Raw genomic sequence first — 15414 nt, 5'->3', positions numbered from 1 at the left:
ATGAAAGCTAAAATTGGTACATGAGCAAATTTGGTGACTCTAGTATTATTGGAACGTTGGCAACTTATTCTGGAATTGGGGCTCCTAATACTTCAAACAGAAGCTAGTATAAGAAACCCAGTAATGCCAATGCTGATTCCTCTCCTTCGGGTAATTTTGGACAAGTGCATTCCTGCATTGAGTCTTGCACAGAAATCACGACTGCCTACACTTTAGTTTACTCAAAAGAAAAAAAATTGTCAGTAAAAAATGACACCGAACAAAGATATGGTGACCCAAGTAAGAAACAATGACCTAAATACATGATTTCAGTCATGCTTGTTTTTAGTATACTGCATATATAAAGATATCTCAAAATAAACAAATTACACCGAACGAAGGTGGTGACCGAACTAAAAAATATTGGTCTAAAATAACATATCACTAGCTTGAGACATGACTTAATCGAAATAAACTGTTATGCTTAATCAAAAGACACAATATTTATAATTATTTTTATTTAAATTATGAGCTTTTGTTTCAACCAATGGTTCTACATGCACATTGCCAAATTGACTCCATTGTGGAACTTCTAAATTACTTTGCATGTACACTAAAGTCATTCTAATACTAGGCATAAAAAAAAATTAAAAAAAAAAAAAAGTAATTCTAATACTAGAAATACAGATAAAGTAAAGTTTCGCCATTATAATCCTCTAAATATTTTAATTAGGTTAATCCAAATTCAAAACCAAACATAGCATTGTTCTTGAAGTGGGACAATATGCTTTTTGATTCCCTCACAAGGCAAGTTGGGCCTCGCATCCATAGTTAGCTTTTAACTTCTATATATGGCTGGATGAGCATTTTCATTTTCTTTTTTTATTACAAGGAGTTTTGAACCTAGGATCTCTACCCACCTCTCCCATCCCATGCTACTTATGGATTGACTGAATGAGTTTTGTTTGCTAGTGTTTATTCTTTTCTATCATTTTTTATAAAAATAAATCACAACATTGTTTAAACTTAATCAAGATATATATAAATGTAATTAAAGTCGATTTAATTACCATTTTTTATTTTTTATTTTTTTTTGGGAAGGGATTCGAATTTGGAATCTCTCCAACATTTTGAAGAGAAATATTACTAAACCAATTGCTAGTTTGTATATATGTCATTATTTATTTTATAATTATATGCCATTTTGTTTAAATCAACATATTTTTTAAAGAATATTTAATAACTGAGTTTAAAAGGAAATAAGTACAAAAGTTTGAAACGTTTTGACCATTAAAGTACGTCAAAGAGTATATACCCTAAAAACCCTATAGTATATATATAATGTTAAAACAACAAACCCTTCAAACATCCACGTTAAGATTAAAACATTTCAAAAACCACAGCACAAGATACTCCCTAATGGAGGAAAATGATTGGAGACTACTTATGGTAATAATATTGGGATGGATGAGTCTTAACCAAGTTGTGCAAGCACAAGATACTCCCTCTCCCTCTCCCTCTCCTTCATTTCTCTCTCATGATCTCCTTCCACCATTTTCAATTGATGGTATTCTCTTGGAAAGGCTCAGCCCTAAAATGTATGCCTATCTTCAAATCTTGAAAACGTACTACAAAGAAGATTTTAGTTGTATGATTGGGACAGCTATGGAATGTATAAATCATAAAGATTTAGAGACATGCGTTGTAAATCATTCTGAACATTGTACAAAAAAGCATCATCAATAGAAAAACTTTGAATTTGGTATGAATATTCTTACTCTATTCTTTCTTCATAGAAAGAAATTCAAAACACATAAGCATGCATACATGCATATGTATACATCACATATGCATATATATAATTGTTATTATTAAATGGGGATTTTTCTCCCTAATATTTTCCATATTTTATACCAAAATATACTAATTCTTATTATAAAAAATTAAAGTTTAATTCTTCTTACATTTGTGATTTGGACAAAAACCTTATGGCTTTGTTTTCTAAATAAAGCTCTTGTTTTTTCTAAATAAAGCACTTTGACCATATCTTTGTCAAAGAAATATGTCATCCTTTTTTTATTTTTTGAGAGTATAGAATATGGGTTCACCTCATACCTTCCTAAGGTATAAAATGAAGTTTGTGAAAGCTACATATTAGGTTTTAATTCTGAAATTTTGGGTACATATAGTGGTTTGTGCGCTCGGTATATTTTTAGTCCTTAAGCATGAAAATCCTCCTTTTGGTGGTTTTTGAGTGGGTAAAGTATAGATTAATAGGTTTTTCAATTGAAAACCCAAAATTTAGTGCCTTTTTAGATTAAGTACCACTTGAAAAGTCAACATGAAATTTTATCAGTTTGTCCATCACCTTCCAAATTCCTCCCTCCCTAGCCACTCATCAGCAACCTCCACCTGACCACCTTCGGCGGCCACTTCCAGCGATGCTCCGCCTACCACCTCTAGCCATCTCAAAGAAAATGAAATATTAAGTGACATGGGTAAAAATTAAACCTCTCACCTCAAAGTTAACCACTAGCATTACACCTTCACTTGTGAAAAATATTATTGTCAATAATCTTATACTTGAAATACAACCTCAATTTTGCGCCGGCCATTAATGCATGCTTCAAGAACTGAGTATACATACCGATTTTCTCTGATCTTCATTTGACCCCTACAACAATCCCTACACTCATCATTGTTGACCCCTACAACTGGCTGTGTACACAATCGCTAATCAAAAGACAAAAGGCTCTTTGTTTATCATTATCATCTTTGGAAAAAGCTTGCTTTCTACTTGATATTGCTTGTACAATTCCAGAATGATTTTCTGCGTATATGTGGATTATAATCTTCATTATAATTAAAATTGCTGGATGTCCTGTGGAATATAAAGGAGGAGACTTTTTTCTTTTTCCTTTTCCTTCCCCTTTGTTCATCCAATGAGCAATGCTAGCAACCTTAATAGGAAATAAAGAAAAGAAACTGCAGGCTTGTATATTCCAAATGGTAATAAATATGAAGATACTAACTTGGAATTTGCATATATGTGAAATAAATATGCCACTGATTACATCTTCAATGTTCAAGATGCCTTTCAGTTTATTTGTAGAATATTGCTACTCCACAAGATCAGCTAATTTAATTGATACAATTATGTACAATCTTCCAGATATCCAAGCCAATAGAGAAATAGGCTTTAAAGGGTATCAATCCAATTAGGTAAGCATATCATGATTTCAACTATCAGATTAAGTATCAATGTTCGAATTACACTACTAAACTAAATATAAACAGTTCAAAACTGATAATTATCATGACTAACACAAGCAATTTGAACCTCTTATAATCAATGAGGCTCTTGCAATGCTATTGTGAATATTTCCAACTCGACAGTGGCAGCATATAGGGCAGTTCCTGGTTATAATTTAAAAAGAAAACTACACTTTCAAATAACACCCACTCACTCAGGATCTCAGAGAGGAAAAAAAAAAACAAGGAAAAAATTATATTTATTTTGTAAAAGAGTAATTTGATTAAAAAGTCAAAAAGATGTGCTCAGTGCTCCATCATGTGGGCAGCCAGCAGAGAAGCTTTGACACATTCATACCCGTTTCCTTTTATGTTACAAATAGCAGAGTACAAAGAAAACAGTTGATAACACAATTCCCCAACCAGAAAGAAAGCCTATGACCTACTACATGTACTAATACAGAAGAAGCATTGACCTACCACATGTACTAATACAAATGCATAATTGTTCTCAGACTACAAACTGGTACAAGATTGTGAACACTTGTGCTCTCATTGCAACCACGAAAATTTGGCCTAATAATGAAAAGGATAAGGGAGAAAAGATATATGTAGAGCAGACAGAATCACCTGATGAGGCCAATTATACCTTCATCGGCATCGAACCATTCTGGGTGACAAAGACAAACATCAATCTCTTGCTGCATATCTTGCACATTATCCACCCTGGTACATATAACTGAGAACTCTAACAACCAAACCAATTTCATTTAACTGTTGTGTTTACTTCTTCCGCTGCTTGTGTTTAACCTTCACATATTTTCTAGTGGACTTGTCAACACCACCTCCAAGACTACCCACTGAAAATTTGCCCCCTTCAGTTAAACCAAAACTACCAGAAGCCTGAAACGGTGAAGGGTTCTGTGGGTTGGCTGGGTTCTGGGGGTTGGCCAAGTTCTGTTGGCCTGCAAATTGGAAGGGATTCGCCATGGTTGGCACTGATGGACCTGCGGCACCAAATACAAATCCAGACTGTGGGGTTGATATAGGCTGTTGGCCAAACATTGAGGCTGTGGGCGTAGATGCCTGAACAGTGTCTTCAGCCATGCTATCTTCCATACTCATTTGATCATTATTACCCGCGGGAGCTGAACTAAAGGCAAATGCAGGACTAGGGTTCACAAATGCAGGCTGTGATGGGGCAGTATTACTTGCAGATGAATTGAATGAGAAAAAGGATGTTGAGGGTGCACCATTGGATGATCCAAACATAGGCGCACTGTTAGTAGTGGCTGCAGAAGCTGCAGGTGTTCCAAATACCGTAGGCGCACTGTTAGTAGGGGCAGCAGAAGCTGAGGACGTACCAAATATCATAGGCGCACTGTTAGTAGTGGCTGCAGAAGCTGAGGGTGTTCCAAATACCGTAGGCACGCCGTTAGTAGTGGCAGCAGAAGCTGAGGACGTACCAAATATCAAATGTGCACCGTTAGTAGAAGCAGCAGAGGCTGAGGATGCTCCACACCCAATAGGCGCACTGTTAGTAGCAGCAGATGTTGAGGATGGTCCAAAGGAAAACCCAGTTGACAAAGATTTAGAGTTGAATGTGGAAGCAAATATGGGAGCTTTAGCAGGTTGCCAACTGGAACCAAATAAGCTAGGAGCAGTACTAGAGCTAATGGGGTTCGCCTCCAGAGAAGAGGTAGAAGAACCAAGTACCGTACTAGCTCCTGAACTAAATGGCTTAGCAGCAGAAGTCGAAAGAAAAACAGAACTGCCAGAAGATAAAGCTGTATTTCCAGCCAACCCAAAAGATGGAGAGAATGCTGATGAGCCAGGTTGAGTGGGTGCACTCTGTGCAAAAGATGCAACTCCAGTCCCAGCAGGCGATGCCTGGGCACTAGGAATGGATCCACTGGATCCACTGCCAACACCAAAAAAAGAAGAGCTCTGAGACTGGTTGTTAGCAGTAGATGTGGCAGCACCACCACCAAATACATATATGTTACTTCCTGTGCTTGCACTGGCAGCAGATGTGCCACCAAAGGGAGTGCTGCTTAGATTACTAAAGCCCCTGTCTTGCTTGTTCTTGCCTTCTAAAGATTCCAAAGAAGAATTTACTGGAACAGGTGTAACTGCAGTTGAAGCAGTAGAGGATTCAAATTTTGAAGGTGCAGCTGAAAACAAAGGTGCTGGAGCTGAGCTGGAGATATTGCTACTGCTAGTGGTGAAGAAAGTGGTTGTAGCAATATTGTTACCACTGTTTGTGTTGGCAGTAAGGGTGATACTACCCGCTGGATTTTGACTTGTCAGATTGTTAAAATCTGAAGGAGTGGGGGAAGAGAATAGAGGGCTAGACCCATTACTTAGATTTGAATTATTGGGAGGGGTGCCAAAGGAGAATATGCTTGTGGCTGATGAAGATACAGCAGATGACAGTGCAGTTTCAGGCATCCTAAAAGAGCCTCCAACATGTAAATTATTCTTATTATCAGTTTTATCTGATTCCAGTGGTTTTGGTACAGAATTTGTCATGCCAGCTGCAACCGTAGATACACTGCAGATGAAAAGAGAGATTACTAAATAACATAATAAATGTTTGTGTGCAAAATAAAAATCAGAATTTCGTCAATAAGTTTAGATCAAATATTGGAACAAAAGGCACATAGATGATTTCCACACAATACCACTGGTTACATTTTTAAACTAAAGGAAAAAAGTGTTGTTTCTTTTTACATTATGCAATCAATCACCACCCATCACAGGATCAGCCACACAACCCATCTTCAAACCCTAAATAGAAACCCCACATCCACCTAAATCCACCAACAATAAAAATAAGCAATGGAACATACACACTGACCTGCTTGAGCTTTCAGGTCTGGGGTGTGAAAAGGCACCAAATTTTGCGTCAACAGATTCACGAACTGCAGGTGATGAAGCATAAGTAAACTGTGGCTGTGCAACATCCGAATCTTTCGTTGAGGTATCTTTGCCCCCAAAGTTAAATATGGGAGTACCAGAATTTGATTCTTTTGGTCGAGCAACTTTATCAGACATAAAGGATGGCTGGCTGGCTACCATGGTGGGAAAGACGGTCATGCTGGATGAAGATGCACTTGGAGAGAAGATGGTGCTATTCTCAGCAAGCACAGACCCACCAGATGTTCTGAGATCAGTCTTTTGGTTTACTGGAAAAGATGCAGGGGGTTTGAGTTCAGAAACAACTGGAGGCTTCTCCAGTGTAACAGTTGCAGTAGCAACACTCTTCCCCTCGGTCAAAGAGGTATCCACCTTTCCTCTCCCATCAGCCAATGAATCAGATGCAACCCCATTCGAATGGCTATCATCATCCAGCTCCAGAAAATCCTACAGAACATAGTCATAACGTTGAAATTTATATAGGATCATATACAAAACGCTGAAGCTTATACATGACCATAATCCATAACGTTGAAATTTATTAATAAAAAGTTATATGAATATGTGTGGAAAAAGAAACACAATAACAAATAATATTAATGATAATTCATTTTTTTTAAATTAAGAAATATAAGATCTAGACAATTGTAATTAAACTTCATGAAATTTGAATTTAATTTCCTCGTGAAGGTGTAAAATTGTTTGATCCATGTACAGTATCTTATAATCTCAAAGGTCAAGCCCCATCAGTAACACGATCAAATTGAAACCTGAACTAGTCACTTCAGGTCAGATTTCAAAGTAGAAAGAAAAGAAAAAATAAATAAGAACTTAGTTCGGTAGAAGAAAGCAAGATACCTAAAATTATCCAAAAACCAAAAAAGATAAGAAAGCACCACTATACCTCATGTGCACTCATCTTGAATGCCCGCTTCTTTTGTGGAGGATGAGCAATAGAGTTGGATGCAGCAGAAACTGCAGTATTATCATTGGGCACAATATCCTTCTTGTCTGTTGTAGAATCTACACTATTCACTACTGTAGTTGAATTGTCACAAGGAGCAGCAATCCTCAATGGCCCATTTTCTTTAACCTTGTCCTGTTTTTGAGAAATTAAGTCTTGAGCATCTGGTATCAACTGATCAAATGAAGCATCGAATTTATTATTGCTATTATGGACATTATCCAGAAATTTTGACGAATCCACATCCTCCAGGCTTTTCAGAGCCTGACCACGTAACATGGACAGTGACAGCTTAGTTGGTGATTTATCCCTCACAGTAAGTAGCTTGGGATCGGATGATTTCTCTTTTGGAGAGACCAACTTATCAAGCTGCTCCAGTATTTTGAAAGCCATCTCGCTGGATTTTGAAGGAATAGCAGAGAAACTTGTCCTAGGAACTGCATTGTCCCCATTTTCTGATAGCGCTTTAGTTTGAATAAACCTAGTTTCACCCAATGAAAGTGGCTTCTGTGTTGAAGATAATGGGTTTTGAGCAGCCTCGGAACTTATTCTGGTCCCAAGAATAGAAGCAGTACTGCTGGATCCCGGTGAACTCAAGCCTCTTGAAGAAAGAAGATTAGGCTTTTGACGAATTCTACGAATAGGACCCACCGATCCTATGTCATTGTCCAAGACTGAAATTCTGCGTTTTAAGGCCTACAAATAAAACAAACAAATCCAGTGACATGAATCGTGTGGTGAAGCCCACAATAAAAAGTAGCATTTGACTGCATTCAGATTTTATACCCCTTGTTTAGATCCAGAAGGTTGGCTTTGCTCCCATACAGACTGAGAAGATGATAGCCCACCATAAGCATCAACTGTGGACCCAACACCCTGAAATATGAGCGAACAATATAAGAATTTGAATCCAAACTAACATTGAAAACCTGAAATGCACCATGTTTCATAGCAAACAAACCTTGAATGTACTAGTGGTGCGAACACGGGAGTATGGTGTTCGAGCCATACTGTATATAGCAGATCTACCTCGAGATCTAGGGGTCACAAAACCATTTTCTGGAGCCCCAACATGGCCAGAAGTCCACGGCACAAGTGACATTATTGGAGATTTTGAAGGAAATGGTACACTACTCACAATAGGTGAATCTTCATGGAGTGCTTGACTCCGCCAACCTAGCATTGATGGAGACACTTTTGAAGTACTGCCCATGTATGCTTTTGCGAGCTCTGCAGGTGAAGCAACATCTTCATCAAGGACCTGCAGACATTTGTAACCACTAATTGAGAAAAAAAGTGCCAAAGTGCAATATGTAACAAGAATTATTATTGCACAAAAATTTAGATTCAAGAGCAGCAAGCATGAGCACCACATCTTTTGCCAAACTCATGAACCATAAGTATATGAATGAAAGGTAGGTTATCATACACTTGTATTGACAACAGGGGTTGAAACAATGCGGCTCTCAATCCCATTTTTGTCTTGCGCTGGAGTATTAGGAAACTCTTCCTTTCTGTCATGAGAGACTACTGGCCTCGAAGGTATCCCTTCAGACCTTTTCTCTTGATTCTCAAATGGTGTATCAGCACTTCTTGAATGTAATAGTGCTGTCAATCGATCAATTTCAGTTCTGCAGAGTGATTAACATTCAGCATCACAGTGCGCACATGTTAAGAAAAGGACAAGTTCTAAGTCCAAGATGAGGCAAAGATGAAATCATGACAAATACTACTACTCATTGCTGTTATTTTTTCTAGGACTAGTCCTTGCTGTTAATGCATACCACTACCAGGGAATGAACTGACCAAAATGATAAGAATGGACTTGTTCAAACCATAAATGAATACATCATAAACAATCCCAATTCATTAATTAAATTTATTGGAAAGTTTACCTTCTCATCTCTCTCTCCCCCCCCCCCCCCCCTTCCCCTATGTTCATTTCTGGATTGGAGGGAGGGAAAGAAGGCATTCTGGATGGCAAACTTGCCCATAATTTAAACATTCTAATCAAAGCAAACATGAAACTTACAGCAACCACCAATATACACATTATTGCCATAAATCATTCTCTATTTCCTTTTTCAAGCATCAATTTAACATTTCTTGTTGGTTTTTACATAAATCATACAAATAATTTTCAACATACCCACAGTGTATCAGCATAAACAAAGGTTTCCTGACGGAAGGCTGCATTTAGATTATTATTATTATAAGTACTTTCTATGTGAGAGTAACAAAACATACTAATAAGAAGTATATAGCAACTTGCCTAGTGAAGGTTTTCTGCTCTAATATTTGCTCAAGTTCAGTGAACCCCTCTCCATCAGTACTAGTACTTGGACCAGCACTTTGATCAATGGCACCTTTCTGCACACCAGGAGGATCCTTTACAGGCAAATTTGTATACAACAGAGTAATATCAAGATGATATACTTACAGAATAATAGTATTAAAACCAAAATAATAACAGAATAATAATACTAAAACCTAAACCGTAGACAACCTACGAGATGAGATTAAAAATTGTTGCACGTAAACAATAAATGATAGCATACCAACCAAAACCCAATGAAAGTTATTTTCAATTGGCACAAGATTAGAAAAAAGAAAGAAAAAACAATAGCTAACTCTCACTGGATGGATGCGCCTTGGCACAACAGAATGGTTTGCCCCATGTGACCTAGTGATCGAAGGTTTGAGTAGCAGACACAATCTCTGAATACAGGGCTTTGGTTGCTTATGTCTTGCCCTCCTATGACTCCTCATCGGCAGGAGCCTCATGCAATAGGCCATTTTCTTTTTTTAACTCTCATTAGATAGTAATGGGGATTCTTTATGTCAGTGTCAAACATATATTTAGAATATACATATATATATATATATATTATCTTTCCATCTTCATTTCTTGAGATTAGAAACATTTTCTTCGTATCAAATCTAGACTTTTATCAATGGATCAACTAGATACCAAGATCATGTCCCTCAACAGAAATTTGGGATATTCCCTCGAGCCCCCTAAATTATTCTACGAGGAGACCCAACATATGGAGCATCAGGCCACCAAATATTCTCGATAACCTAACTTTCTAATTTAAAACTATGATCTTATGCTGATCATCAAAATGTTTAATTAATAGGAGAGAAGAAGAAAAGCTTGCTATGCTAACAAGACTCAAACACGATGTCTAACAAAACAATGTGTATATAACTTACTAATAAAATAAAAAGTAAACCACCCTAGTTAATAAAAGAAAGCACAATGACTGCAAAGAATACAAATAGATAATAGAATTACACTTACCATGGCAACTTCTTCCTTGTCCTTAACCGCTGCTTCATAATTTACCTCTGATAAAGTAGCAGAAAATTAAATTTATGAAATCAACCATAAAGAAACCAAACAAGCAATCACATAACTAAGCTCAAAGAAAACAAGGTAGAGAATAAAGTTCATCATGGAACAGCATTCTTGAAAACATGAATAATTACTGAATTATAACAGCAAGTACAGAGCATAGAAAATATCATTACCATACATGCAACAAGTGGTGAGCAAATTCGAAAGACAATCCCAGTGCATTCTATCTCATTTTAAGAAAACAAAGGGGTCAAAAACCACCTTAGATTAAAAATCACAGTGGACCACTAAAGGAGGAATATCCTGTACGACAGCTTCCTAAAACAAACAATTTTACATATTCTCAAGCACTTCAAATTGTCCCCAAAAGCCAAATCTAGAAGACAACTCAGTCAAAGAAATAAGGGTAATATATTCCTCATTTATATAGGGAGAAAAGTAAGCAAAAAAAAGAGGTCCAACAGGGGTTTTGGATAAGAAACCAGCATCAAAGACCGTATTGAAGTAAAAGACAAAGTACTATCAGGCATCACTCTTAAAAAGAGTGAAAATCTACAAATTTACCAGTTAAAATTTTAAATAAGCAGTAGACATAAGCGGTGCAAGGATTATATGTCCTCCTGATGGTTTAACATTTTTTTGGTCAGTTCCTAATAGTGTAACAGTGCATGTATTATTCAAAATTTGGATGACCCACTTGGATTTTGGATTCTGTAACAACTTCAAGGGTTTTTCATACAGCATTAATGAATTTCCAGGTGTTTCCTAAAGGACCCAACAAACTTGAAATGTCATATACCTAGCTCCAAAACGAAAAATGTCAAGGGAATTAAGCTCCTTCCACAACACAAACCAAAAATTTAGGCGGAGGGGGAGCAAAAAACACTATTATGACGCAGCATAAAGCAACCAAATACCGAAATTCAACCATCATAATCTGGCCCCAAAACATATAATGTTAAGCAAATTGAAAAAAAATTAGCATTTATGGACAAAAAAAAACTAAAATATGCTTTTGAAAACAGCAAAAACAAAAGCTACCCAAACCTCAACACTCCCACATTAAACCCAAACAAAAGCCCCCAAAACTTATCCCAGAACAGAGAAACCCAAGAACCCCATAGCATCGTAACCTAATGCGGTTTCGAAAACAGCAAAAGCCGAACCTATCGAAGGCGGAGGAGGAAGGCGTTTGCGAAAGACGGTCGAGAAGAGGCGGTGGGCGCTGGAGGTGATGAGCCGCTGGGCCGGATCAACGAGCTTCGAGATCCAGCCGCCATTGGCGGCGGTAGTAGGGTTTCGCAGAGCGGTGGGCGGGCGATCGTACGGCGTCTTTTGGGTGGACCTCCGAAACGGCGTCTTCCGGAACTTCCCTCCGCCGCTCAAACCTTCGTAGGGCTGCTTCTCTTCCCGTGCGGCCGTCGCCATGAGAGAGAGGAGAGAGAGAGCGCGCTAGGGTTTCAATTTTTTTGGGGGTGGAGAAAGAAAAAGGATGCGATAGCAAATTTTAGGGTTTTTAATTGCGCAGAGAGCGAAACACGAAAGGGGTCGATATGATATTTACCAAAATATGTTATGTTTATGTGCATATGATATTTCAGAGAGAGAGAGCGACGGAAATGAGAAATTATTTGACGGCTTTCGTTTGGGTATTGACTATTGAGTGTCTACGGGGGAGTCTACGTATTATTCTACGCACCTCGTGTATTTTGAGTAATTTTATTTTTGCGTTTTTTCTACAGAAACAGAAAAAACACTAAAAAGGTTATTTTAATAAAAAAAATAAAAAACAAAAAACAGCCTACCCAAAACCATTAAAAAAAAAATGTATTCATAATTGATAACAATATTTCAATTTTTTTCTTAATTCTTGCTCTAAACTGTCTTCTTAAATGAGACCAACAATATTGTAGATTCATAAAGTAGAATCCACTTCATGTGAGAAATTTCAAAAAAATAAATAAATCGAGTTTAATAGCATCATTCAAATCTTTCAAATTATAATTGTATCCAAATTTACTTGTTCAAGAACATACATAATAGAATTTGTAAATATATCTTTAACTCTACCTCCTTTATATATATTCTAAGGCATCCCCACCCTTGACACAAGTTATTACCAATTTTTTTGGGTTCTTTTAGAAGAAAAAAACTAACAAGTTAACATAATAATTAAAACTATAAATATTATCACACAAGGGATATGTGTGAGAGTCATTTTATGAAGAAAATGAGTTAAAACCAAAAAATAATAGAAAGTGAATAATTTAGAATTACTATAGTATTCTTACTTTCCAAATATATTATTAATATTATTATTTTTTATGTGAGAAATGAGATTCGAATTTGAAGTTCTTTTCAACAAAGTTAAGAGAAATATTATTGGACTAACAAGTATTATTTTTATTTCTTACATATTAAGGAGAATTTTCCTTATGCTAGTATAATTTGTGTCTTTACTCTTTAATGCAATCTTTAATTTTTTATGTTTAAATCGACTTGCGACTAAAATAATCAAAAGTGATCCGTGGGGTGGATTGAGGGCTGTGTTCAATTTTAACAAAAATGTGTGGGCAATTTTGCAAAAGTAAAATATATGGAATTGTGAATATCACATGGGTGAGGTGAGGGGAGTATTGTTTATAAATTTTCATCGGGTACTTAATTAAGAATGGTATTTTGGGTATTTACGATTAAGCCCCAAATAATACAATGAGCATTTTTTAGAGTGGAAGTGTGAGTGGGATGGCCACCAGAGTGGGATATGCTCACGCAGTCATGCTTGATTCCTTCACAACCATAAAGGCACAAAGTTGAGAAAGCACTTTGGTACTCCAAGTCCCAAGTTGTACAAGATAAACTAGTTTTTTCAAGTACTTGTACAAACTAGAAAGAGACCACATCCATCTATATTGTTCACACTTCACAACTCCCAAGCAAGGAGTGTAATTTCGATTTCGAGGAAATTTTCGATGGAAATTTCGAGGAAATTTTTGATGGAAATTTCGACGGAAATTTTCGTGGAAATTTCGATTAAAATTTCGATTTCGATAAAATTAGACAAAAATGACGGAAATTACTATTAAAATATGGAAATTTTGAATGAAACTTGACCATATGTTTATTTAACATATTATCTACTACATAGATAAAAAATATTGAAGAAACCAAATTATATATTAGGTTTCCTATGATATAAGGTGAATATAATGCGCGCTGGATGCAAATACTATTAGAAAAATGGGTCACTGATTAATAATTATATAAAAAACACCTCATACCCTAAACCCTAAACTATATACCCTCTATATACCATATATCATGTAAGGCTATAACCCTCCATATATCCTATGCCATGTAAGGCTATACCCTCTATATACCCTATAAGGCTATACTCTCTATGTACCCTATACCGCATATTATTAAATTTACTCAACCCTACCTTCTAAACCATAAATCATCAACAATAAACCACTCTCTAAACCCTAAATTATATTAAACTTATATACTTACAAACTTATATAAAATTATAAACTTAAATACTCTATAGTGATATTTAGTTTATAAACTTATATAAAATTACTAAACCCATATTATAGTTTTTCTAAAAAAAAAAAAAAAATCATATTATAGACTTTATAGTTTATATTGTTTTAAACTTTTATTATATGCCAAATCAAATTTGGCAAAGCAGCAAACTAGGCTAACTAATCTAATAATTAATTAATTAATCTAATAATAATGGCTGCAAGCCTACAACTTACAAGCCTACAAGGCTAACTAATCTAATAATTAATTAATTAATCTAATAATAATGGCTACAAGCCTACAACTTACAAGCCTACAATCCATAACTAAACTATATTGGTTCCGGATCAAGAAAGCCCAAGCCCAAGACATGATACAATCCATTCCGATCAGGATTTGGAAAAAAAATGAAAAATAAAAAAAGCAAGTTACGTTTAAGACCAGACAAGAGGAGGAGGAGGAGGACTGGAAGAGGAAGAGGACCGGCGAATCAGAGTGGGAAAGAGTGCGAATCAGAGGAAGAGGACCAGACACGATGCCGTTTCTAGCGATGCTTAGATTCTTGAAGGGAGTCGTGGGTGGATCTGGGACTGGACCCAAAGATCTACCCTTCAACATCGGCGAAGCCTATCCCTCTGCTTGGGGCTCTTGGACTCACTTCCGGGGCACCTCCAAGGTCGGTCACCTTCTCTTTTTGTCTGTGTTTTATCATGGGTTCGAAATTTCGACGAAATTTGGGTGAAATTTCGCCAAATTTCGCCGAAATTTAGGAGAAATTTCGCCGAAAGTTTACAAAAATATACGTGTGGCAGTTTCAAAATTTCGGCCGAAATTTAAGCGAAATTTCGCGAAATTATCGAAATTTCGCCGAAAAATTATCGAAAATTAACGGGTATGTTATAAAATTTCGGGCCTCCCCAAAAACGAAAATTTCGCCGAAATTTTCGAAATTTTATTCCTTGCTCCCAAGTAAGGGAAAGTGTTTATTCTACAAGACAATATGTTAAACTCATCACGTAGTTTGACACAATATCAATACCAAAAAAATTAGGTCCTATATACAAATTAATATCTTATTTATTAGAAATAAATTAGGTATAAATATTGTGTGACAATAATACTATGTGGCATGCCGTCGTGACGTTACGAATCTACTTAAGTTATGATACGTAAGTGAATTATACACGTGACCTAAATTCTAAAATGAGTGAATCTTAATACCACGTCAATATGTCAATATGTCAATTACTGTTACTATCACATAAAAAGATTTTGTATAAAGTCAGCCAAAATTTGAATAAATGAAAGGCTTATTTACACTATTACCCCTGTAAGATACACTTTTTTTCACTTTGTCCCCTGAAACTTAAATCCTCTCAGTTTGTCATCTGAACTTCACACAATTATTGCA

General features: G+C 36.2%; 1 protein-coding gene across 2 annotated transcripts; it reads right to left on the bottom strand.

The window, feature by feature from the left end:
• Positions 1-3467: 3467 nt before the first annotated feature.
• Positions 3468-12004, bottom strand: NUP1 (nuclear pore complex protein). 2 transcript variants are annotated; one of them, XM_086236438.1, is made up of 9 exons: positions 11642-12004; positions 10419-10465; positions 9387-9502; positions 8544-8745; positions 8076-8375; positions 7901-7990; positions 7055-7810; positions 6092-6597; positions 3468-5785 (listed from the first exon to the last, which is right to left on the bottom strand). In XM_086236438.1, exons 1-9 carry the CDS (start codon positions 11901-11903, stop codon positions 4015-4017), a joined length of 4050 nt encoding a protein of 1349 aa, XP_086092564.1. In that variant the 5' UTR covers positions 11904-12004; the 3' UTR covers positions 3468-4014. The 2 variants fall into 2 exon arrangements, with proteins under 2 accessions (XP_086092564.1, XP_086092566.1); XM_086236440.1 differs by having other exon boundaries at positions 9387-9484.
• Positions 12005-15414: the final 3410 nt, after the last annotated feature.

Source organism: Dryas octopetala, chromosome 3, assembly GCF_963921425.1.
Source record: "Dryas octopetala chromosome 3, drDryOcto1.1, whole genome shotgun sequence".
In the NCBI taxonomy this organism is placed as follows: Eukaryota; Viridiplantae; Streptophyta; class Magnoliopsida; order Rosales; family Rosaceae; genus Dryas; species Dryas octopetala.
This window is presented reverse-complemented; position numbering and strand designations above follow the sequence as displayed.